The following is a 26,798-nucleotide window of genomic DNA, read 5'->3' on the forward strand; positions in this document are numbered from 1 at the left end:
AGTCTGCAAGAGGGGCAGGGGGGACAGGTGTGTGCAAGAGGGGCAGGGGCGACAGGTGAGACTGCAAGGGGGCAGGGGAGACAGGTGTGTCTGCAAGGGGGCAGGGGGGACAGGTAAGTCTGCAAGGGGGGGCAAGGGGGACAGGTGTGTAATGTAATGTAATGTAAAATTTTATTTATATCCCGCCCTCCCCCGCCGGGGCAGGCTCAGGGCGGCTGCAAGGGGGGCAGGGGGGACAGGTAAGTCTACAAAGGGGGCAAGGGGGAAAGGTGTGTCTGCAAGGGGGGATCAGCATCAAGGATTAAATCCAGAAACTATCTTGGGATTTCCCCCCCCCCAAAGTTATTTTCTTGTGCAAATGCTGGGGGGGGGGGTGTTGTTCCTCATGCAGCACTCTCCCCCTGCCTTCTGCTGGTCTGGGAATCAAAGGGAGTGTGAACTGTGTGAATGTGAATTGTGTGAAAAACTTTTGATGCAAGTAAAAAGAAATTGATTTTTCCATACTTATTGAAGACAGTATCTTTATTGGAGAGCCAGTTTGGTGTAGTGGTTAAGTGTGCGGACTCTTATCTGGGAGAACCGGGTTTGATTCCCCACTCTTCCACTTGCACCTGCTGGAATGGCCTTGGGTCAGCCATAGCTCTGGCAGAGGTTGTCCTTGAAAGGGCAGCTGCTGTGAGAGCCCTCTCCAGCCCCACCCACCTCACAGGGTGTCTGTTGTGGGGGAAGAAGGGAAAGGAGATGGTGAGCCGCTCTGAGACTCTTCGGAGTGGAGGACGGGATATAAATCCAATATCTTCTTCTTCTTCTTCTTATTGGACATTTGTGAGTATTTATTATTGGATAAGAGGTATTTCTTACACGGGGCTATTACTTCTTTGTAAATCCCCAGGTGGGGGCAGGGGATCCCCTGATTTGGGCCTCCCCCCCCGCTTCAGGGTCATCAGAAGGGAGGGAGGGGGAGGGAAATGTCTGCTGGGAACTCTATTGTTGCTTCTGGAGATTTATTCCCATAGGAAATAATGGAGAATTGATCCGTGGGTATCTGGGGCTCTGGGGGGGGGGTGTTTCTTTTACCAGAGGCACCAAATTTTCAGCATAGCATCCAGTGCCTCTCCCCAAAATACCTTCCAAGTTTCAAAAAGATTGGACCAGGGGGTCCAATTCTATGCGGCCCCAAAGAAGGTGCCCTATCCTTCATTATTTCCTATGGAGGGAAGACATTTAAAAAGGTGTGCGGTCCCTTTGAATGTGATGGCCAGAACTCCCTTCGGAGTTCAATTATGCTTGTCACAACCTTGCTCCTGGCTCCACCCCCAAAGTCCCAAAGAGCCAGTTTGGTGTAGTGGTTAAGTGCGTGGACTTTTATCTGGGAGAACCGGGTTTGATTCCCCACTCCTCCACTTGCACCTGCTGGAATGGCCTTGGGTCAGCCATAGCTCTCGTAGGAGTTGTCCTTGAAAGGGCAGCTTCTGTCAGAGCCCTCTCAGCCCCGCCCACCTCACAGGGTGTCTGTTGTGGGAGAGGAAGATAAAGGAGATTGTGAGCCTCTCTGATTCAGGGAGAAGGGCGGGGTATAAATCTGCCATTCTTCGTCTTCTACTTCCTCTTCTTCCTTCAAAGGGAAGCTGCTGTAAAAGCTCTCTCAGTCCCACCCACCTCACAGGGTATCTGTTGGGGGGGGGGAGGTAGAGGAGATTGTGAGCCGCTCTGAGACTCTGTGATTCGGAGTGGAGGACGGGATATAAATCCAATATCTTCATTTTCTTCTTCTTCCAAGAGCTGGACTTGGCAACCTTAGTCTGTCGTTGGCTGTCAGGCAGGGAAGCAGGAGGAGAGATTCGGGTGTGGAAGCAAAACGCCCAGAATGGTCAGAAAGGGAGGACAGCAAACGTGCCTGTTTGCTTTTAGAACAATGGAAAAACAGGGACGGGGAGAAAGACTAAACAACCAGAAAACACCAAATATCTCCCTTGCGTAATGAAAACAATGTACTAAATAGCTCCAACGCATAAATAACAATGTGCTAAATATCTCCAACGCATAAACAGTACACACAACACTAGTGTTACGTAGGAGAAAAATGCAAAATACACACACTGTTGCCAAGAAACACCGCACAGAATAACATAAACCAAACCACCAAGTTCCATTACAGTTCCAAGCGCTCAAGGAATACGTAAAGACTTATACAACACTCAAAGCTGATAAAAATATATTCTCCAGCAGGGCATAAAGTATGACTCAGGGGTGGCCAAGGGTAGCTCTCCAGATGTTTTTTTGCCTACAGCTCCCATCAGCCCCAGCCGTTGGCCATGCTGGCTGGGGCTGATGGGAGTTGTAGGCAAAAAAAAAACTTATCTGGAGAGCTACCCTTGGCCACCCCTGAAGTATGTTATCGATGGAATTTTGAATTTTGATCTTTCTGTTTGCTTTTGGAAGCAGACGACTTGGGCTGGTGGACTGGCTCTGCTGGTGGACCTCCTGAAGCCCTTGGGTTTTGGCCACCGTGTGACGCAGAGTGGTGGGCTGGATGTGTTGCTGGCCTGATCCAGCAGGGCTTCTCTTATGTTCTTCTGTCTGGGGCAGTGATGCTCTGTATTCTGGGTGCTTGGGGGGGCACAGTGGGAGGACTTTTAGTGTCCTGGCCCCACTGATGGACCTCCTGATAGCACCTGGGTTTTCTGGCCACTGTGTGACCCAGAGTGTTGGACTGAATGGGCCATTGGCCTGATCCAACATTGCTTCTCTTATGTTTTTATGTGACACAGAGTGTTGGACTGGATGGGCCGTTGGCCTGATCCAACAGGGCTTCTCTTATGTTCTTATGTGACACAGAGTGTTGGACTGGAGGGGCCACTGGCCTGATCCAACAGGGCTTCTCTTATGTTCTTATATGACACAGAGTGTTGGACTGGATGGGCCATTGGCCTGATCCAACATGGCTTCTCTTATGTTCTTATGTGACACAGAGAGTTGGACTGGAGGGGCCATTGGCCTGATCCAACATGGCTTCTGTTATGTTCTTATGTGACACAGAGTGTTGGACTGGAGGGGCCATTGGCCTGATCCAACATGGCTTCTGTTATGTTCTTATGTGACACAGAGTGTTGGACTGGAGGGGCCATTGGCCTGATCCAACATGGCTTCTGTTATGTTCTTATGTGACACAGAGTGTTGGACTGGAGGGGCCATTGGCCTGATCCAACATGGCTTCTCTTATGTTCTTATGTGACACAGAGAGTTGGACTGGAGGGGCCATTGGCCTGATCCAACATGGCTTCTCTTATGTTCTTATGTGACACAGAGTTTTGGACTGGATGGGCCGTTGGCCTGATCCAACAGGGCTTCTCTTATGTTCTTATGTGACACAGAGTGTTGGACTGGAGGGGCCACTGGCCTGATCCAACAGGGCTTCTCTTATGTTCTTATATGACACAGAGTGTTGGACTGGATGGGCCATTGGCCTGATCCAACATGGCTTCTCTTATGTTCTTATGTGACACAGAGTGTTGGACTGGAGGGGCCATTATCCTGATCCAGCATGGCTCCTCTTATGTTCTTCTTTAAGTATAAACAATTTTTATTAGTAACATATGGTAGTAGAACTATATCTACAACTTATAAAAAGCTTAAGATAAAAAAAACACATCATTCTACCCCACATCTTACTTTTCTCCCACCCCTCCCCCCAATAAAACTGGCTGAGTAATAGGAAGCAGAGAGTGAGTATAAATGGGCAGTCTTCGCAGTGGAGGACGGTAAGCAGTGGGGTGCCGCAGGGCTCGGTACTGGGTCCCATGCTCTTTAACTTGTTCATAAATGATTTAGAGTTGGGAGTGAGCAGTGAAGTGGCCAAGTTTGCGGATGACACTAAATTGTTCAGGGTGGTGAGAACCAGAGAGGATTGTGAGGAACTCCAAAGGGATCTGTTGAGGCTGGGTGAGTGGGCGTCAACGTGGCAGATGCGGTTCAATGTGGCCAAGTGCAAAGTAATGCACATTGGGGCCAAGAATCCCAGCTACAAATACAAGTTGATGGGGTGTGAACTGGCAGAGACTGACCAAGAGAGAGATCTTGGGGTCGTGGTAGATAACTCACTGAAAATGTCAAGACAGTGTGCGTTTGCAATAAAAAAGGCCAACGCCATGCTGGGAATTATTAGGAAGGGAATTGAAAACAAATCAGCCAGTATCATAATGCCTCTGTATAAATCAATGGTGCGGTCTCATTTGGAGTACTGTGTGCAGTTCTGGTCGCCGCACCTCAAAAAGGATATTATAGCATTGGAGAAAGTCCAGAGAAGGGCAACTAGAATGATTAAAGGGCTGGAGCACTTTCCCTATGAAGAAAGGTTGAAACGCTTGGGACTCTTTAGCTTGGAGAAACGTCGACTGTGGGGTGACATGATAGAGGTTTACAAGATAATGCATGGGATGGAGAAAGTAGAGAAAGAAGTACTTTTCTCCCTTTCTCACAATACAAGAACTCGTGGGCATTCGATGAAATTGCTGAGCAGACAGGTGAAAACGGATAAAAGGAAGTACTTCTTCACCCAAAGGGTGATTAACATGTGGAATTCACTGCCACAGGAGGTGGTGGCGGCCACAAGTATGGCCACCTTCAAGAGGGGTTTAGATAGAAATATGGAGCACAGGTCCATCGGTGGCTATTAGCTACAGTGTATGTGTGTATATAAAATTTTTTGCCACTGTGTGACACAGAGTGTTGGACTGGATGGGCCGTTGGCCTGATCCAACATGGCTTCTCTTATGTTCTTAATAATTGACCCCCGCCAGTGTTTTTTTTTTTAAAAAAAACAGATATTAAAGGTACCTTTAACTATCAAGAAAAAACAAAAATTGATTAAGAAAAAGATCCCCCTTCAAAAGTTATATTCTTGTCTTAAAGGTCTTAATCTTCAAAAATTGTCCAATGTCCTTTTATTTTCCACTCTTTTTCTACATATCTTCTGAATTTCTTCCACTCCCGATTAAAAAGTTCTAAATCGCAGTCTCTTAGTTTTCTTGTTAGCTTGTCCATTTCACTCCATGACATAACTTTTATAGTCCAGTCCCATTTTTCTGCAGTAAAATGAATATCTTACCAAGGATTATGTATTTGTTTCAAACCATCCCCATTGTGAAAGATGCTAAGCAATTTGATAAATGGAGAAGAAAAATCTCGGAATTTGTGTGGGCCGGGAGGAAACCTAGAATTAAAATGAAAGTCCTGATAGATGTGCTCTGTATTCCTGGTGCTTGGGGGGGGGGGGGGCACAGTGGGAGGGCTTCTAGTGTCCTGGCCTCACTGATGGACCTCCTGATGGCACCTGGGTTTTTTTGGCCACTGTGTGACACAGAGTATTGTACTGGAGGGGCCATTGGCCTGGTCCAACAGGGCTTCTCTTATGTTCTTATATCTGGGGCAAGTGATGCTCTGTCTTCTGGGGGCAGTGGGAGGGCTTCTGTAATCCTGGCCCTTATGGTGGACCTCCTGTTGGCTCCTGGGTTTTGGCCACTGTGTGCCTCAGAGCGTTGGACTGGATGGGCCATTGGCTTCTCTCCGACATGGCTTCTCTTCTGTTCTTAGGATTGCTGGTCTAATCCTGGGTTAGTTGTGTTTTTTAGTGTGTTTCTCCCAAGGAAGGACTCTTAGTGTTGCAGTCTCTTCCTTCTGGTTCAAACTGTCCTTCGTCCTGTGGTTTTATCAGCAGCGGTTTGCAAAGCAGAAAATAAGCTTGTTGCAGCAGCTCCCCCCCTTCTCCTAATTTGCAATGCCAAGAGAGGTCGCTGCCATATATGAGCTTACGAGAGGCAAAGGAGCGCAGTCAGGAAAAGAAAGTTGGCGCCCTTGGGGGGGGTGGGAAGAAGCAAAGAGCATGGATTTGCCGCGCCTGTGTTGACACTGTGAAATTCCCCCTCTGGGCAGGGAAAATATATGCAAATGTGCACATCTGCTGTCCTGGTTTACTCAGCTGTAAGCCCCAGAAGTGTATATTAATCACACACCTGAATAACTGCATAGACTTGTAGTTCTAAGGTTCTCCCCCCCCCCCCCACCTCCAGGTCTTAGAGCACCTGTTGTTCCGCTCTCCCAGTAGAAGTTCTTAAAGGGATACTGGTAAAAAAGAGCAAGACTTGGATTTGACAGCTCCTTCTTGCTCATGGGCTCTCTTCCCTCTGCACACCTTGGTGTGTACGTGTGTGTGTGTGTGTGTGTGTGATGGTGATAGAATGCCCCCGCTGTCCACCCTTAGGGGGGGGGGGGTTCGCCTGCCACTTTTATTTACGTATTTATTATTAGTAACTTCATTTATAGCTCAAAGTTTGAGCCCGGTGGCCCCTTTAAGACTAACAAAAGAACATAACAGAAGCCATGTTGGATCAGGCCAATGGCCCATCCAGTCCAACACACTGTGGCTAATAGCCACTGATGGACCTCTGCTCCATATTTTTATCTAAACCCCTCTTGAAGGTGGCCATGCTTGTGGCCGCCACCACCTCCTGTGGCAGTGAATTCCACGTTAATCAGCCTTTGGGTGAAGAAGTACTTCCTTTTATCTGTTTTAACCTGTCTGCTCAGCAATTTCATCGAATGCCCACGAGTTCTCGTATTGTGCGAAAGGGAGAAAAGTACCTCTTTCTCTACTTTCTCCATCCCATGCATTATCTTGTAAACCTCTATCATGTCACCCCACAGTCGATGTTTCTCCAAGCTAAAGAGTCCCAAGCGTTTCAACCTTTCTTCATAGGGAAAGTGTTCCAGCCCTTTAATCATTCTAGTTGCCCTTTTCTGGACTTTTTCCAATGCTATAATATCCTTTTTGAGGTGCGGCGACCAGAACTGCACACAGTACTCCAAATGAGACCGCACCATTGATTTATACAGGGGCATTATGATACTGGCTGATTTGTTTTCAGTTCCCTTCCTAATAATTCCCAGCATGGCGTTGGCCTTTTTTATTGCAAACGCACACTGTCTTAACATTTTCAGTGAGTTATCTACCACGACCCCAAGATTTCTCTCTTGGGCAGTCTCCGCCAGTTCACACCCCATCAACTTGTATTTGTAGCTGGGATTCTTGGCCCCAATGTGCATTACTTTGCACTTGGCCACATTGAACCGCATCTGCCACGTTGACGCCCACTCACCCAGCCTCAGCAGGTCACCCAGCCACCCAGCGTCAACAGTTTAATTCTGCACACTTAATGTCTGCACACGTATGCAGAAATATAAACCTGGAGACCAAGCCATAGGAGAATTGGATTTATATACTTTAGGAGAGGAAGATATTGGATTTGTATCCCACCCTATTCTCCAAATCTCAGAGTCTCAGAGCGGTCACAATGGCAGATTGCAGAAGAAGAATTGCAGATTTATACTCCGCCCTTCTCCCTGAATCAGAGATTCTGAGTGGCTTACAATCTCCTTTATCTCCTTCCCCCACAACAGACACCCTGTGAGGTGGGTGGGGCTGAGAGCGCTCTCACAGCAGCTGCCCTTTCAAGGACAACCTCTGCCAGAGCCAGGGGTAGGGAACAGTGGGTCTTCAGATGTTTTTTGCCTATAACTCCCATCAGCCCCAGCCAGCATGGCCAATGACTGGGGCTGATGGGAGTTGTAGGCAAAAAACATCTGGAGAGCCGCTGTTCCCTACCCCGCTAACCAATCTCCTTTACCTTTCCCCCCCACAGTGAGGTGGGTGGGGCTGGAGAGGGCTCTCACAGCAGCTGCCCTTTCAAGGACAACCTCTGCCAGAGCTATGGCTAACCAATCTCCTTTACCTCCCCACCCTCCACAGCAGACACCCGGTGAGGTGGGTGGGGCTGAGAGGTCTCTTACAGCAGCTGCCATTTCAAGGACAACTCCTGTGAAAGCTATGGCTGGCCCAAGGCCATTCCAGCAGCTGCAAGTGGAGGAGTGGGGGAATCAAACCTAATTCTCCCAGGTAAGAGTCCGCACACTTAACCACTACACCAAACTAAGTGGAGCGCAGATATCTCTGAGAGAACTGCTCTTTCGAGAACTGTGACTGATCCGAGGTCACTCCAGCAGCTGTAGGAGTGGGGAATCAAACCCAGTTCTCCCAGATAAGAGTCCGCGCACTTAACCAAACTGGCTCTCTCAGGAGGAAAGGCTAAGGGACTTGGGAATGTTCAGTCTGGAGAAGAGGAGTTTGAGGGGGGGACAGCATTGCTCTCCTGAAGTCTCTGAAGGGCTGTCCCTTAGAGGAGGGCAGGGAGCTGTTTTTCCTGGCAGCGGAGGAGAGGACTCGCAATCATGGGTGTAAATTAAGGGTGGGAAAGTACTGGATGGATACTAGGAAAAACTTTTTATTGTGTTCAGTTTTGGGCACCACATTTTAAGAAGGATCTAGACAAGCTGGAACGGGTCCAGAAGAGGGCTTCGAAGGTGGTGAGGGGTCTGGAGACCAAGTCCTATGAAGAAAGGTTGAAGGAGCTGGGGATGTTTAGCTGGAGGAGGCGGCTGAGAGGTGATATGATCACCATCTACAAGTACTTGAAGGGCTGTCATAAGAATATAAGAGAAGCCATGTTGGATCAGGCCAATGGCCCCTCCAGTCCAACACTCTGTGTCACATAAGAACATCAGAGAAGCCATGTTGGATCAGGCCAGTGGCCCCTCCAGTCCAACACTCTGTGTCACATAAGAACATCAGAGAAGCCATGTTGCATCAGGCCAATGGCCCATCCAGTCCAACACTCTGTGTCACATAAGAGAAGCCCTGTTGGATCAGACCAATGGCCCCTCCAGTCCAACACTCTGTGTCACACACTGGTCAAAAATCCCAAGTGCCATCAAGAGGTCCATCAGTGGGGCTAGAAGCCCTTCCACTGTGCCCCCCCCAAGTCCAAGAATACAGAGCATCACTGCCCCAGACAGAGAGTTCCAACAGTAAGCTGTGGCTAAGAGCCACCTATGGAACTCTGTTCAATATGCTTATCCAATCTCCTCTTGAAGCTGTCTATGCTTGTAGCCACCACCACCACCACCTGTGGCAGTGAATTCCACATGTTTTTTTTTTTTCAAACAGTTTTATTAGTAACATATGGTAATAAATTTCATTTTCTTACATCATTAATAATTACTTTTTAAAAAAATCTTCTGGGGTTGGAAAATGGTGAGCTGAGTTGCTTTCCCTAACGGGGGCCGGCTGGCACTTCTGTTCAGGATAGTAAAAGGCAAATTAATGCCTTCTGTCCTCATTTCTCAGCTAGAGAATTGTCCAAGATATGCACAGATACTTTGAGGAGACTTACCTTGGCTGAAAGGGAGTCCCGGGGGGGGGGGGGGGATCATTTGAGGCTTTGAGGGATCTCCAGAGAGAAGTTGCATATTCATCGTCTGCAGAAGTTTCCAGAGTCATCAATTTGGCATAAGCTCGACAGGATCTAAACCTTCTTTTACAATTTTAAACATCTAATCTACAAGGGACCGGTGTTAATTTGGATAAACTACAGAAAAAAGGTACTGATTGCTATCTCTTCATTCCGGGACTAATTAAACAAAACAAAAGTAAAAGGTGGGAGTTGGAAATATTGAAAGCCTGAAAGGAGAAGAAGATAAGGGGCTAAATTTGAACTTTGTAAACTTAAAAGACAGTGTTAAAAGAAGAAAGGAATTTATTGTTTAGTCTATCGGTGGTTGAGGAGGCAGCTCCATCGTTGCAGAACTGCAGCGTTCACAGTCAACACAGAAAATACGTCAGAAATCATGAGATTTCTCTGCCAGTGAAACGAGGTTTGAAGGCAAGAAAAGCAGGAAGTATTGGAGGAAGAAGTCAATGAAGTAAACAGCCTACTCTAGGATTATAATACCAGGGAGAAACATCGGTGGCCATTGTTGTTGGGAGGACTAAGTTTTAACAACGTTTTTAAAGTGACTGGGACATTAAAAATTGGTGGAGTTAACAGATTTGGCAATTAAAAAATTACTACTGCTGGATAGTAGATAAGAAGACTTGAACTGGTAAAAGGGAAAAAAGAAATTTTTTTTAAAGTGAAGCAAAAGTTGCGACCGCCATTTTGGGAGAGGACAGCGAAATTGGGTGCATTGGAAAGGGCAAGCTTCACTTTATCAAACCTGATGGTTCAAATTTAATTTGGTGAGATCAACATTTTTGATCTTTTTTTACATGTCAGACCCGAAACAAACTCGTGCTAGGTCTGCTTCAATAGAGAAAATGCAAGCCCAATTAGATGCAATGGAAGCTAGGATAATGAAGGGGGTGAAAGAAATGATAACTGCCTCTAAAAAAGAAATACGAAAGGATATTGAGAACTCAAAAAAAGAATTAAAAAAAGAAATAGAGAATCTCAGAAATGATACTGTGGTAATAACAAAGAAAGTACAAGAAGTGGAAGAGAGAGTGAAAACACATGACTCCACCTTGTTAAAATTACAAGAAAAAGTGACAATTCATGACTGCAAACTGATGGAAACTCAGATCCGTCTGAGAGGTGTACCTGAAGATGAAAAATCAGACCTGAAAGAATACATAATAAAAACAATTGCAGAATTTTGGGAGGAAGATCCTGAAGGGAATAGAAATATGTATGACTATATGTATAGAGTAAATTCACTCTATGCAAAAAAGAACAATCTGCCAAGAGATGTGGTCATAAGATTTATGACAAAAGAAATGGTGGGAAAGATCATGAATAAAAACTTTGAAAAGTCATTGATAGTGGGAGGCAGTAGAGTAAGAATTATGAAAGAACTGCCAAGACAAGTGCTAACTGATTGAAAGGCATATAAAAAATTGACAGAAAAATTATGTGACAATGGAATGAGGTACAGATGGATAATACCTGAAGGTTTGAGCTTTGAACTTAAAGGGAAAAGGATTACAATCACAAATACACAGGAACTGCGTAGATTTTATGAAGAAAATAAAGAATTTGCACCATAATGGATTACAAATTGATATCTTGGAATGTAAATGGACTAAATTCACCACAAAAAAGAAAGGCAACGTTTCATTGGATAAAAAAAACAAAATTGTAATATAGTATGCTTACAAGAAGTGCATATTAGACAAAAGGATTATAAATTTCTGTGGAATAAACAATTGGGACTAGAATTTTTTACATTGGCTGAACAGAAGAAGAGAGTAGTCTTTTATATTAAACAAGAATTAGACCCGAAATTGGTATTTAAAGATAAAGATGGAAGGTATATAGCGGTAGAAATTACTTTGAATGCCAAAAAACCGTTGTTGTTTGGACTTTATGTTCCAAATGGTGCTAAAGACATTTTCTTTAAAAATATTACACAACATCTTGATGAAGTGACCTATGAGCAAATTTATTGATGGGGGACTTTAACGGAACAATTCAGAACATGATAGATAGATCTGGGAAGAAAAAAAATGATAAAGAAGGGAAATTGCTTAAGTCTTTTTTTGAATTGGTTAAACAGGAGAGTTTGGAAGATATATGGAGGAAGTTTAAGCCTGAAGTACGGGACTATACCTTCTTTTCAGCTAGACATAGCTCTTTCTCTAGAATTGACATGTTGTGGGGTACTAAAGCTTTGGGACTTATAACAAAGAAAACAGAGATATTATCTAAAATAGGAGCTGATCATAACCCAATAATGTGGATTACAAAACTGTCAAAAAAGTCAAGAAGATGGAGATTAAATGAAGATTTACTACAAAATAAAGAAATAGTGACATCTCTAGAAAATGAAACCAAAGCATACTTCCAAGTAAATGACAGAGAAGATATAGAATTTCAGACAGTATGGGATGCCTACAAGGCAGTAATGAGAATAATAATAAAGACAAGAGAGCAAAAGATAAACTGAAGTTGGACATTCAAAATGAAATTAAGAAAAAAGAAGGTGAATTAAGGAAAAGGCCAGGGAAAAAGAAAATTATAAGGGAGATTACAATATTGCAAGCACAAATGAGACATCTGTTAAATAAAGAATTGGAATGGAATTTGAAGAAATTAAAACAAATCTTTCGAGGGAGAGAATAAACCTGGAAAATATTTGGCCTGGCAATTGAAGAAAAAGAGAGAAAGTAAAATTATTAATAAAATTGTGGCTGATGGAAGAGAGATGGTAGATCAAGAAGGAATAAAGAGAGAATTTTTTAAATATTATGCTAAACTATTTAAAGGTGTTAAAGTAAAGAAGGAAAGATAATGCATGGGATACAAGATAATGCATGGGATGGAGAAAGTAGAGAAAGAAGTACTTTTCTCCCTTTCTCACAATACAAGAACTCATGGGCATTCGATGAAATTGCTGAGCAGACAGGTTAAAACGGATAAAAGGAAGCACTTCTTCACCCAAAGGGTGATTAACATGTGGAATTCACTGCCACAGGAGGTGGTGGCGGCCACAAGTATAGCAACCTTCAAGAAGGGTTTAGATAAAAATATGGAGCAGAGGTCCATCAGTGGCTATTAGCCACAGTGTATGTGTGTATATAAGATTTTTTGCCACTGTGTGACACAGAGTGTTGGACTTGATGGGCCGTTGGCCTGATCCAACATGGCTTCTCTTATGTTCTTATGAAAAGATGGAAGTGTATTTGCAGAAGATTAAAATAGCACCCTTAACTGATTATATGGAAAAAGTTTTGAATGATCCAATTGAAAAAAATAGAAATTGAAGTAGCGATTAATGCAATGAAAATTGGAAAGGCACCTGGACCAGATGGAATTACGGCAATTTTTTAAAAAACGTTTAAAGAAGAATTAATACCAAAATTAATTAATGTGATAAGAATAAATGGGAAAATACCAAATACATGAAAGGAAGCAGTAATTTCGTTGATTCCAAAGGAAGATAGAGATGTCACTAATGTAAAGAACTATAGACCAATTTCATTATTAAACAATGATTATAAGATATACACCAGAATCTTAGCAGAACGGCTTAAACAATATCTAATAAACTTTATAAAGGAAGACCAAGTGGGATTTCTCCCTAAAAGGCAAATAAGAGACAATATTAGAATTGTTGTAAATATTGTAGAATACTATGAAAGACATCCAGAGAAGGAAGTTGCATTATTCTTTGCGGACGCAGAGAAAGCTTTTGATAATTTGAATTGGAACTTTATGTTTGCAGTAATGGAGAAAATAAAGTTGGGGGGAAATTTTATAAGAACGATAAAAGCAATTTATAGTGAACAACGTGCAAGGTTATGTATAAATGCAGGTCTTACAGAAGAAATGACAATCAGCAAAGGTACAAGGCAAGGTTGTCTGCTTTCACCATTGTTGTTTATAATGACTCTTGAAATCTTTTTGCTGCAAATACAAGATGATGAAGAAATTGAAGGAACGAGAATTAAAGGATTTTCCTATAAATATAGAGCATTTGCAGATGATATAATGTTTATAAATGAAAATCCTATGCAAGTAACACCTTAGTTGTTAGCCAAAATACAAATTTTTGGAGAATTGGCGGGACTTTATGTTAATAAAGAAAAGTCAAAAATTTTGTGTAAAAATATGCAAGTAAGTAAACAAAAGGAATTGCAGAGATTAACGGGATGTGAAGTTACCCCTAAAGTAAAATATTTGGGCGGGGAAATAACAATGAAGAATATTGTTTCCCATCACCTCCTGCCTGGTCCTTTTTAACTGGAGATGCTGAAGATTGAACCTGGGACCTTCTGCATGCCAAGCAGAGGCTCTGCCACTGAGCTATGGGCCCTCTCTGTGGTTCTCCAGGGTCTCTCGCTGAGGTCTTTCCCATCACCTCCTGCCTGGTCCTTGTAACTGGAGATGCCAGGGATTGAACTTGGGACCTTCAAATAGATGCTGTACCACTGAGCTATGGCTCCTCTCCACGGCTCTCCAGGGTCTAAAGGAGAGGTCTTCTTTCTCATCACCTACTATTTGGTCCCTTTTAACTGGGAGATGCTGGGGATTGAACCTGGGACCTTCTGCATGCCAAGCAGAGGCTCTGCCCCTGAGCTATGGGCCCTCTTTGTGGCTCTCCAGGGTCTCACGCTGAGGTCTTTCCCATCACCTCCTGCCTGGTCCTTTTCACTGGAGATGCCGGGGATTGAACCTGGGACCTTCTGCATGCCAAGCATATGCTCTTCCACTGAGCTATGGCCCCTCTCCATGGCTATCCAGAGTCTCAGGCTGAGGTCTTTCCCATCACCTCCTGCCTGGCCCTTTTAACTGGAGATGCCGGGACCTTTTGCATGCCAAGCAGAGGCTCTGCCACTGAACTATGGCCCCTCTCCATGGCTTTCCAGGATCTCACGCTGAGGTCTTTCCCATCACATCCTGCCTGGTCCTTTTTAACTGGAGATGCCGAGGATTGAACCTGGGACCTTCTGCATGCCAAGCAGAGGCTCTGCCACTGAGCTATGGGCTCTCTCTGTGGTTCTCCAGGGTCTCTCGCTGAGGTCTTTCCCATCACCTCCTGCCTGGTCCTTGTAACTGGAGATGCCGGGGATTGAACCTGGGACCTTCAAGCAGATGCTGTACCATTGAGCTATGGCCCCTCTCCATGTCTCTCCAGGGTCTAAAGGAGAGGTCTTCTTTCCCATCCCCTACTATTTGGTCCCTTTTAACTGGGAGATGCCGGGGATTGAACCTGGGACCTTCCGCATGCCAAGCAGAGGCTCTGCCACTGAGCCACATCTCATTTCTCAAATAATCACTGTGTTGTTATTAGAAGGACAGAGAGCGAAAAGGAAAAAAAAAAGGGTGTGGAAGAAATAAGGCAAAGCTAATGTTCTGTCCACGTTGACCCTCGGTAGCTATATTTTTGTGACCTTGGGTGTGTGATGTACTTTGCGGTGCGTCAGAAGTTTTAAAAGGAAAGAGAGCTGAATTCCTCGCATTTTACACAGGTTGCTGAGCCCAGAGGTATGGGCCTGCCCCAGGTGGAGTGTGTTTACTGTGAACGCCTTTGACCCTTTGAGGTAATCTTTAATCCAGCGGCTGGGCCTTGCATGCGCTAAGGGAGTTCTCACAACCTGTGCTTTCGGGGCACTGCTGGTTTAACTCTCCCGGGGGGTGGCTGGCACTTATCTCCAGTACCTATTTTCAGTGTTCAGTTCTTTAACTGGCAATGCGGTTTCAACGAAGGGTGCCGTGGAGAGCCTTTGTTTTGCTCCCACTCCCAATTCATGTGGGGAATGGAAGGTGCTGTTCTCTGAGATGGGTTTGACCTCGGAAGCCATAGAAACAAAGAACTAGAAGGTGACTCTAAGGGTCATCTAGTCCAGCCCCCTGCACAAAGCGGGAAATTCCTGGCTACCTCCGCTTCCCCCTCTTCCCCAGTGGTCCCTGCTCTATGCCCAGAGAAGAAGAAGAAGAAGACTGAAGATTTAAACATCGCCCTTCTCTGAATCAGAGACTCAGAGTGGCTTACAATCTCCTGTATCTTCTCCCCCAATAACAGACAGCCTGTGAGGTGGGTGGGGCTGAAAGGGCTCTTCCAGAAGGTGCCCTTTCAAGGACAGAGTGGCCTACAATCTCCTTTACCTTCCTCCCCAACAACAGACAGCCTGTGAAGTAGGTGGGGCTGAGAGAGCTCTCCCAGAAGCTGCCCTTTCAAGGACAGCCCTGCAAGAGCTATGGCTGACCCAAGGCCATTGCAGCAGCTGCAAGTGGAGGAGTGAGGAATCAAACCCGGTTCTCCCAGATAAGAGTCCGCACACTTAACCACGACACCAAACTGGCTCTCAAAGGAAGACAGAATCACCTCCAGGATCCCTAGGCCAATCTGGTCCCAAGCAAAATTCCTTCCTGACCCCAGAGCAGCAAATGGCATCACCCAGACATCTATGAAAGGGCCACAAAATCCAATCAAGGAATCATAGAGTTGGAAGGGACCTCCAGGGTCATCTAGTCCAACCCCCTGTGCAAGGCAGGAAATTCACAAACACCTCCCCCTAAATTCACAGGATCTTCATTGCTGCCAGATGGCCATCTAGCCTGTGTTTAAAAACCTCCAAGGAAGGAGTGCCCACCACCTCCCGAGGAGGAAGCCTGTTCCACTGAGGAACCACTCTAACAGTCAGGAAGTTCTTCCTCATGTTGAGCCGGAAACTCTTTTGATTTGATTTCAGCCCATTGGTTCTGATCCTCCCTTCCGGGGCCACAGAAACCAATTCCACCCCATCCTCTCTAGGACAGCCCTTCAAGTCCTTGAAGAAGGTGATCCTATCACCTCTCAGCCGCCTCCTCCCCAGGCTAAACATCCCCAGCTCCTTCAACCTTTCCTCATAGGACTCGATCTCCAGACCCCTCACCATCTTCGTCGCCTTCCTCTGGACCCATTCCAGTTTGTCTAGATCCTTCTTAAAATGTGGAGCCCAATCATCTCTTCCCACCCTCCTCCTCGTGACCTTCCTAAAATTCCTGTCGGATGGCCCCCTGGCCTCTGTGGTCCCGGCTCCACGGTGAGGTGCGATGTAGGTGAACAGTGTGAGCTGTGTCTTGTTGAGAGGGGCTGTATCTAGAAATGTGATGGCATTTCGGAGAATGTTTTTTGGTTGGGGGGAGGAGAGGTTTTTTCATACATTTTTTCCGGGGCCATTTTGAGGGGAGTAATAGGGGGGGCGGGACGCTCCTGTGAAATATTTTCTCTGTTTGAACGCGTGAAATGCTTTTAAAGACCAGATGGGAAGGCTGTGAACACAGCTCTTAAATCCAAGATACGTTTCTACACCTGGAATAGAGGTCATCGCATTAGTCCCGGAGGTGGCCAAACTTGCTTAACATAAGAGCCGCGTAGAATAAACATTAGCTATTTGAGAGCCGCAGCACAGGAACATCAGGTGTTTGAGAGAAGGAAGGAAGGAAGGAAAATAGATGGAAGGGGAGGGATACGGGGAAAGAAAGCAACTTTAAGTGCTCTCCAAGCCACCAGCTGACTTAGGTTGGAGAAGTGATTTAAAGGGTGATTCACCCAAAGGGTGATTAACATGTGGAATTCACTGCCACAGGAGGAGGTGGCGGCCACAAGTATAGCCACCTTCAAGAGGGGTTTAGATAGATAGATAGATAGATAGATAGATAGATAGATAGATAGATAGATAATTTTATTTGTATCCCGCCCTCCCCGCCGGGGCAGGCTCAGGGCGGCTAACAACATCATACAATTTCAATTATACAAAGAAAGCAAAAAACACAAAATTACATTTAAGCATTAAAATTCTGATTAGGTTTAAAAATTAGTTAATTAAGTTAATAAAAGTGCTAATACTGTTCTTTTAGGATGGCGGTTATCATTAGCAATTTCTTTCTTCGTCAGCGAAAGCCAGTCGGAAGAGGAAGAGATAAAAATATGGAGCACAGGTCCATCAGTGGCTATTAGCCACAGTGTGTGTGTATATATAAAAAATTTTTGCCACTGTGTGACACAGAGTGTTGGACTGGATGGGCCGTTGGCCTGATCCAACATGGCTTCTCTTATGTTCTTAAAGAGACAAATGCCTTCTCCAAGCTGGCTGATGGGGCAGTGGGGGCTTTGAGAGCCAGACAACAGGTGTGAAAGACCCACATGTGGTTCCCAAGCCACAATAGTCTGTCTAGAGCAGAAAAGAGCCAGAGCACCATAAAGATTAACAAAGTTTATTGGAGGGGAGAAACTTTCATGAGTTATCTGCCCACTTCTTCAGATACCTTCTCTTCTGTACAGCCAAATGTGGTGTCTTCCGCGGAGATAGATCAAGGCGGGTAGTTGTGTTTAATGGACCTGAAAGAAGGGAGCAGGATCTCAGGGAAGAGAACACAAGAGCCGAGGGAGCCACGTGAAGGAAAGACAGAATTAAAGAGGGCCGTGCAGGGTTCTCCCTTAGTTTCATAGCTCGTGTAGAAGCTGTATTGACTAACCTTGCTGTCAAGGCAATGAGAGATGCATAATGATACAAACAGTGGTCAGCGATACACACAGTGCATGGGTGTTTCCTTCTCCCAGTGGCGCCAAAAAATAATTCCCTAACCTTTCCCTATGCTGACTTTCTGGGGACTGTTATTCCCAGCTTTTTTTTAAAAAAAAAAAAACTCTCCTAGCATGGCTGTGTTGTAAAGTGCATTCATATGCATTTTATCTTTCTGTGCAAATAAAGATGTGTGTGTAATATTTGTTCACATCTTGCGTGTGTAATATTGGTTCACGTCTCAAACATCTGCCGTTTATTCTGTGTGGCTCTTACATTAGGCCACCCCTGGTCTAGAAAGATACCCTAATCTTCACGGAAGGTGCGCGCAGGGCTTTTGTTGCTTTTCAGCTGTTGCGTGCCTTCTGTTGGCCGTTTGACCTGACCCTTCCCTTGCTGGTTGACCGTTTTCACCTCTCCCTCAGACCTTTGTGACACCCTATACTCACAGACTGGATAACGAGGAGCTTATTGCTCTCTCTTGATGAAGGTTAAAAAAAAAAAAAGGATCAGAAAGAGATGAGGAAGGTAAAGGAGATTGTGAGCCGCTCTGAGACTCTTCGGAGTGGAGGGCGGGATATAAATCCAATATCTTCATTTACCTCACAGGGTGTCTGTTGAGGGGGAGGAAGGTAAAGGAGATTGTGAGCCGCTCTGAGACTCTTCGGAGTGGAGGGCGGGATATAAATCCAATATCTTCATCTACCTCACAGGGTGCCTGTTGTGGGGGAGGAAGGGGAAGGAGATTGTGAGCCGCTCTGAGAGTCTTCGGAGTGGAGGGCGGGATATAAATCCAATATCTTCATCTACCTCACAGGGTGTCTGTTGTGGGGGAGGAAGGGAAAGGAGATTGTGAGCCGCTCTGAGACTCTTCGGAGTGGAGGGCGGGATATAAATCCAATATCTTCATCTACCTCACAGGGTGTCTGTTGTGGGGGAGGAAGGGAAAGGAGATTGTGAGCCGCTCTGAGACTCTTCGGAGTGGAGGGCGGGATATAAATCCAATATCTTCATCTACCTCACAGGGTGTCTGTTGTGGGGGAGGAAGGGAAGGAGATTGTGAGCCGCTCTGAGACTCTTCGGAGTGGAGGGCGGGATATAAATCCAATATCATCTTCTTCTTCTTTTGTACCTCCAGCTGGATCCGGTTGTGCATGAAGTCTTTGCGGGCTGTTCTGCTCACAGCTGCAGTGGGGAGGCCATGACGACATTAACTCACCGGGGACGGCGGGCTGAGGTCGGAAGGAACACTGACAAGCGGCCGGAAGGCGAGGAGGACTCTCCGCTGGACGCGCAGCTGGGAGATGGAGACTCCGGCGATTCCAAAGACATCCGCTTGACCCTCATGGAGGAAGTCCTTCTCCTGGGCTTGAAGGATAAAGAGGTATGGAAATGTTTGTGCGCTTCTCACCCCTGGGCCTTCACGTGGCGCGGCTGCATGACCCGGATGAACTCCGGTCTCCTTGAACGCTGTCTTCTCCTCCCGGTTTCCTTGTTTTCTAGCAGGGTTGGCCAAACTGCGGCTCAGGAACCGCACGTGGCTCTTTCACACATACTGTGTGGCTCTTGAAGCCCCTCTGCCTCTCTGTCGGCCAGTGCAGAGAAGACAAATCTCTCTTATGAGAGTCCGTTTGGTGTAGTGGTGAAAGCGTGCAGACTCTTGGTGGTCTCCCATCCGAAGACTAACCAGGGCTGACCCAGTTTGGTGAGCCAGTTTGGTGTGGTGGTTAAGTGCGCGGACTCTTATCTGGGAGAACCGGGTTTGATTCCCCAGTGCTCCACTTGCACCTGCTGGAATCGCCTTGGGTCAGCCATAGCTCTGGCAGAGGTTGTCCTTGAAAGGGCAGCTTCCATCAGAGCTCTCTCAGCCCCACCCACCTCACAGGGTGTCTGTTGTGGGGGAAGAAGAGAGCCAGTTTGGTGTTGTGTTGAAGTGTGCGGACTCTTATCTGGGAGAACCGGGTTTGATTCTCCTGCAGCTGCTGGAGTGACCTTGGATCAGTCACAGTTCTCGAAAGAGCAGTTCACTCAGAGATCTCTGCACTCCACTTAGTTTGGTGTAGTGGTTAAGTGTGTGGACTCTTATCTGGGAGAACCGGGTTTGATTCCCCACTCCTCCACTTGCAGCTGCTGGAAGGGCCTTGGATCAGCCATAGCTCTCACAAAGCTGTCCTTGAAAGGGCAGCTGCTGTGATAGCTCTCTCAGACCCACCCACCTCACAGGGTGTCTCTTGTGGGGTGGGGTGGGGGAAAGGAAAGGAAAGGAGATTGTGAGCCGCTCTGAGACTCTGTCCTTGAAAGGGCTGCTGATGTGAGAGCCCTCTCAGACCTACCCACCTCACAGGGTGTCTGTTGTGGGGGAGGAAGGGAAAGGAGATTGTGAGCCGCTCTGAGAATCTTCGGAGTGGAGGGCGGGATATAAATCCAAGTTCTTCTTCTTCTTCAGAGTTCACTTTGTTTTCAAAAGTTTGTCCCTCAACACTTTGAGTTTAGTTGTGATTGCAAGTTGTTCTGTAGACGGGAGGGCTGTGAAAGAGTTAATTAGATCCTGTTCTGTGGAGTTCTCAAGAAGGAGATGCTCTGAAGCTGGGTTCAGGTAGAAGGGTGAATCAGGACCGTGAGCCAAGTCACTCTGGTCTCCAGCTTTCGTCACTCCTGCCTTGAAATTGATGTCCTCTTTTTGCCGGTGGGGTAGCAGGGGCTTTATAAGAGAATTGACAAAGACCCTAGCTGGAAAAATCCCCTTGGTGTGAAGGAAGTCTTTCTGGGACTGCAGCAGACTGGGGATCCAGGAACTGCTGAAAGTGAGCAAGATTCTTTGAGCCTGCTTTGGGCTGGTAAGAGCTTCCACCATAATTAAGTCAGTTGATGGTAATTTCCCCCTTAGACGGGCTTTTAGATGGTAAGTAGCCCATTGAATTGAGTTCCATAAGAACTTCTGTCCTTTGTAACAACATAAGACAAGCCCTGTTGGATCACGCCAGTGGCCCCTCCAGTCCAACACTCTGTGTCACGTAAGAACATAAGAGAAGCCATGTTGGATCAGGCCAATGGCCCATCCAGTCCAAAACTCTGTGTCCCATAAGAACATAAGAGAAGCCATGTTGGATCAGGCCAATGGCCCATCCAGTCCAAAACTCTGTGTCCCATAAGAACATAAGAAAAGCCATGTTGGATCAGGCCAGTGGCCCCTCCAGTCCAACACTCTGTGTCACATAAGAACATAAGAGAGCCATGTTGGATCAGCCCAATGGCCCCTCCAGTCCAACACTCTGTGTCACATAAGAACCTAAGAGAAGCCCTGTTGGATCAGGCCAGTGGCCCCTCCAGTCCCACACTCTGTGTCACATAAGAACATCAGAGAAGCTATGTTGGATCAGCCCAGTGGCCCATCCAGTCCAACACTCTGTGTCACATAAGAACATAAGAGAAGCCATGTTGGATCAGGCCAATGGCCCATCCAGTCCAACACTCTGTGTCATGGAAGAACATAAGAAGCCATGTTGGATCAGTCCAGTGGCCCATCCAGTCCAACACTCTGTGTCATACAGTGGCCAAAATTTATATACACACACACACACACACATATACACACACACACACTGTTGCTAATAGCCACTGATGGACCTCTGCTCCATATTTTTATCTAACCCCCTCTTGAAGCTGGCTATGCTTGTAGCCGCCACAACCTCCTGTGGCAGTGAATTCCACATGTTAATCACCCTTTGGGTGAAGAAGGACTTCCTTTTATCTGTTTTAACCTGACTCTTCAGCAATTTCATTGAATGCCCACGAGTTCTCGTATTGTGAGAAAGGGAGAAAAGTACTTCTTTCTCTACTTTCTCCATCCCATGCATAATCTCGAAAACCTCTATTCTGTCACCCCGCAGTCGACGTAAGGGCAGACAGTTAAACACACTTTGCAAGGTTGCAGCTTTAATTTTAATTGGGCTCCCTCCTCTCACTGCTGCTGTACCAAGTTCTTCTTTGGGCTCTTCACTTGCTAATTTCCCAGGGGTTTTTTTTTTTCAATATAAACATAATTTATTGAAGCTTGTTTGCAGTACAAAAAAAATACTTGCTATAACAAAACATCGCAACAGAATATCACAGTTCAGCACCCCCCACCAGCAATCCCCCCATCACCAAGAGCTTATGGGGAACCACCAAAACATAGATTCAGGTTCCTCATTTCAATTTCCATATTTTTTATCCATAGATACAGCGGATTCCAAATTTTTTTACAAGCCAGGTAGGATTGTCCTCTTAATTTCATTGTTAGCATATCCAGCTCTGCTGCCTCAAATAGCTTTTGCACAAATTCATCCCTTTCTGGAATTTTCACAACCTTCCAATACCTGGCGTATAAAATTCTAGCCACAGTAATAATATGTACCGAGAGTTTTTTCTCTAATTTGGGGAAATTCCCCTTTACTACACCCAACAGGTAGAATTCAGGTGTATGCGGAAGCCTTATTTTAAAGATTTTCTGGCACCAAATATTAATTTGGGCCCAATATTTTTTGGCGTGGGTACACTTCCACCAAATATGGTACAAGGTTCCTTTCACCTTCCCACATTTCCAACATTTGTTAGAGTAGTTTGGATAGATCTTGGCCAGTCTCTCTGGGGTTAAGTACCATCTATAGACCATTTTGTACAGGTTTTCCTTAAATTCAGATGCTAAAGTTAATTGTAGATTCTGTTTCCAAATACTATCCCATTCCTTCAACTCAATATTGTACGCAGGGTTTCTTTCAACTTGGGTATTTAGCAAGAATTTCTGAAAAAAGTAGTAAATTTTATTTTCAATTTGTCTAAGTCTCTCAGAGATATGAAATGACCCGGACCATCCTGGGCAATCCAGACCAAGGCCAGAGATGACAGAGGTGGCTTGCAGAGCTGGCTCGCCCACTAAGCAAACTAGGCATTTGTCTCGGGTGCCGGGAGGGTGGGTACACCAAAATCTCAGAGCGGTCACAATCTTCTCTACCTTCCCAAACCCACCCCGGCAACAGACACCGTGTGAGGTGGGTGGGGCTGAGAGGACTTGCAAAGCAGCTACCCTTTCAAGGACAACTCCTGCGAGAGCTCTGGCAATTCCAGCAGCTGCAATTGGAGGAGAGGGGAATCAAACCCAGTTCTCCCAGATAAGAGAGCTCAGGCTGACCCAAGGCCATTCCAGCAGCTGCAGATGGAGGAGTGGGGAATCAAACCCGGTTCTCCCAGATAAGAGAGCTCTGGCTGACCCAAGGCCATTCCAGCAGCTGCAAGTGGAGGAGTGGGGAATCAAGCCCGGTTCTCCCAGATAAGAGAGCTCTGGTTGACCCAAGGCCATTCCAGCAGGTGCAAGTGGAGGAGTGGAGAATCAAACCCGGTTCTCCCAGATAAGAGAGCTCTGGCTGACCCAAGGCCATTCCAGCAGCTGCAAGTGGAGGAGTGGGGAATCAAACCTGGTTCTCCCAGATAAGAGAGCTCTGGCTGACCCAAGGCCATCCCAGCAGCTGCAAGTGGAGGAGTGGGGAATCAAACCTGGTTCTCCCAGATAAGAGAGCTCTGGCTGACCCAAGGCCCTTCCAGCAGCTGCAAGTGGAGGAGGGTGGAATCAAACCTGGTTCTCCCAGATAAGAGAGCTCAGGCTGACCCAAGGCCATTCCAGCAGCTGCAAGTGGAGGAGTGGGGAATCAAACCTGGTTCTCCCAGATAAGAGAGCTCTGGCTGACCCAAGGCCATCCCAGCAGCTGCAAGTGGAGGAGTGGGGAATCAAACCTGGTTCTCCCAGATAAGAGAGCTCTGGCTGACGGAAGGCCCTTCCAGCAGCTGCAAGTGGAGGAGGGTGGAATCAAACCCGGTTCTCCCAGATAAGAGAGCTGTGGCTGACCCAAGGCAATTCCAGCAGCTGCAAGGGGAGAAATGGGGAATCAAACCCGGTTCTCCCAGAGAAGAGAGCTCTGGCTGACCAAAGGACTTTCCAGCAGGTGCAAGGGGAGAAGTGGGGAATCAAACCTGGTTATCCCAAATAAGAGAGCTCAGGCTGACCCAAGGCCCTTCCAGCAGGTGCAAGTGGAGAAGTGGGGAATCAAACCTGGTTCTCCCGGATGAGAGAGCTCTGGCTGACCCAAGGACATTCCAGCAGCTGCAAGGGGAGAAGTGGGGAATCAAACCCGGTTCTCCCAGATAAGAGAGCTCAGGCTGACCCAAGGCCCTTACAGCAGGTGCAAGTGGAGAAGAGGGGAATCAAACCTGGTTCTCCCAGATGAGAAAGCTCTGGCTGACCCAAGACCATTCCAGCAGCTGCAAGGGGATAAGTGGGGAATCAAACCCGGTTCTCACAGAAAAGAGAGCTCTGCCTGACCCAAGGACTTTCCAGCAGCTGCAAGTGGAGAAGTGAGGAATCAAACCCGGTTCTCCCAGATAAGAGAGCTATGGCTGACCCAAGGCCATTCCAGCACCTGCAAGTGGAGGAGTGGGGGAATAAAACCTCGTTCTCCCAGAGAAGAGAGCTCTGGCTGACCCAAGACCCTTCCAGCAAGTGCAAGTGGAGGAGTGGGGAATCAAATCCGGTTCTCCCAGGGAAGAGAGCTCTGGCTGACCCAAAGCCCTTCCAGCAGCTGCAAGTGTAGGAGGGGGGAATCAAACCTGGTTCTCCCAGAGAAGAGAGCTATGGCTGACCCAAGGCCATTCCAGCAGCTGCAAGGGGATAAGTGGGGAATCAAACCCGGTTCTCACAGAAAAGAGAGCTCTGCCTGACCCAAGGACTTTCCAGCAGCTGCAAGTGGAGAAGTGAGGAATCAAACCCGGTTCTCCCAGATAAGAGAGCTATGGCTGACCCAAGGCCATTCCAGCACCTGCAAGTGGAGGAGTGGGGGAATAAAACCTCGTTCTCCCAGAGAAGAGAGCTCTGGCTGACCCAAGACCCTTCCAGCAAGTGCAAGTGGAGGAGTGGGGAATCAAATCCGGTTCTCCCAGGGAAGAGAGCTCTGGCTGACCCAAAGCCCTTCCAGCAGCTGCAAGTGTAGGAGTGGGGAATCAAACCCGGTTCTCCCAGAGAAGAGAGCTATGGCTGACCTAAGGCCATTCCAGAAGGTGCAAGTGAAAGAGGGGGGAATCAAAACTGGTTCTCCCAGAGAAGAGAGCTCTGGCTGACCGAAGGCCCTTCCAGCAGGTACAAGTGGAGGAGTGGGGAATCCAACCCGGTTTTCCCAGAGAAGAGAGCTCTGGCTGACCCAAGGCCATTCCAGCAGGTGCAAGTGGAGAAGTGGGGAATCAAACCTTGTTCTCCCAGAGAAGAGAGCTCTGGCTGACCCAAGGCTTTTCCAGCAGGTGCAAGTGGAGGAGGGGGGAATCAAACATTGTTCTCCCAGAGAAGAGAGCTCTGGCTGACCCAAGGCCCTTCCAGCAGCTGCAAGTGGAGGAGTGGGGAATCAAACCCGGTTCTCCCACAGAAGAGAGCTGTGGCTGACCCAGGGCCATTCCAGCAGCTGCAAGTGGAGGAGTGGAGATCAAACCCGGTTCTCCCAGAGAAGAGAGCTCTGGCTGACCGAAGTCCCTTCCAGCAGGTGCAAGTGTAGGAGTGGGGAATCAAACCCGGTTCTCTGGGAGAAGAGAGCTCTGGCTGACCCAAGGCCATTCCAACAGGTGCAAGTGGAGAAGTGGGGAATCAAACCCGGTTCTCCCAGAGAAGAGAGCTCTGGCTGACCCAAGGCCATTCCAGCAGGTGCAAGTGGAGAAGTGGGGAATCAAACCTTGTTCTCCCAGAGATGAGAGCTCTGGCTGACCCAAGGCCATTCCAGCAGGTGCAAGTGGAGAAGTGGGGAATCAAACCCGGTTCTCCCAGAGAAGAGAGCTATGGTTGACCCAAGACCATTCCAGCAGGTGAAAGTGGAGAAGTGGGGAATCAAACCCGGTTCTCCCAAATAAGAGAGTTCAGGCTGACCCAAGGCCCTTCCAGCAGGTGCAAGTGGAGAAGTGGGGAATCAAACCTGGTTCTCCCGGATGAGAGAGCTCTGGCTGACCCAAGGACATTCCAGCAGCTGCAAGGGGAGAAGTGGGGAATCAAACCCGGTTCTCCCAGATAAGAGAGCTCAGGCTGACCCAAGGCCCTTACAGCAGGTGCAAGTGGAGAAGAGGGGAATCAAACCTGGTTCTCCCAGATGAGAAAGCTCTGGCTGACCCAAGACCATTCCAGCAGCTGCAAGGGGATAAGTGGGGAATCAAACCCGGTTCTCACAGAAAAGAGAGCTCTGGCTAACCCAAGGACTTTCCAGCAGCTGCAAGTGGAGGAGTGGGGGAATCAAACCCGGTTCTCCCAGAAAAGAGAGCTCTGGCTGACCCAAGGCCCTTCCAGGAAGTGCAAGTGGAGGAGTGGGGAATCAAACCCAGTTCTCCCAGAGAAGAGAGCTCTGGCTGACCCAAGGCCCTTCCAGCAAGTGCAAGTGGAGGAGTGGGGAATCAAACCTGGTTCTCCCAGAGAAGAGAGCTATGGCTGACCCAAGGCCATTCCAGCAGCTGCAAGTGGAGGAGTGGGGGGATCAAACCTGGTTCTCCCAGAGAAGAGATCTCTGGCTGACCCAAGGCCATTCCAGCAGGTGCAAGTGGAGGAGTGGGGAATCAAACCCGGTTCTCCCAGAAAAGAGAGCTCTGGCTGACCCAAGGCACTTCCAGCAGGTGCAAGTGGAGGAGTGGGGAATCAAACCCGGTTCTCCCAGAGAAGAGAGCTCTGGCTGACCCAAAGCCCTTCCAGCAGCTGCAAGTGGAGGAGGGGAGAATCAAACCTGGTTCTCCCAGAGAAGAGAGCTCTGGCTGACCGAAAGCCCTTCCAGCAGGTTCAAGTGGAGGAGTGGGGAATCAAACCCGGTTCTGCCAGAGAAGAGAGCTATGGTTGACCCAAGCCCATTCC

At 47.2% G+C, this 26,798-nt stretch overlaps 1 protein-coding gene across 2 annotated transcripts in view; it reads left to right on the top strand.

Annotated features, from left to right (window-relative positions):
- Positions 1 to 26,798, top strand: part of GOLPH3L (golgi phosphoprotein 3 like) — a 49,156-nt gene that overhangs the window by 1,019 nt on the left and 21,339 nt on the right. For both annotated transcript variants that reach the window (XM_060256492.1, XM_060256498.1), the window contains exon 2: positions 19,038 to 19,283. In XM_060256492.1, the coding sequence (XP_060112475.1) occupies positions 19,101 to 19,283 (183 nt within the window). In that variant the 5' untranslated portion in view covers positions 19,038 to 19,100. The remainder of the gene's footprint in view (positions 1 to 19,037; positions 19,284 to 26,798) is intronic.

Source organism: Heteronotia binoei, chromosome 1, assembly GCF_032191835.1.
Source record: "Heteronotia binoei isolate CCM8104 ecotype False Entrance Well chromosome 1, APGP_CSIRO_Hbin_v1, whole genome shotgun sequence".
NCBI lineage: Eukaryota > Metazoa > Chordata > Lepidosauria > Squamata > Gekkonidae > Heteronotia > Heteronotia binoei.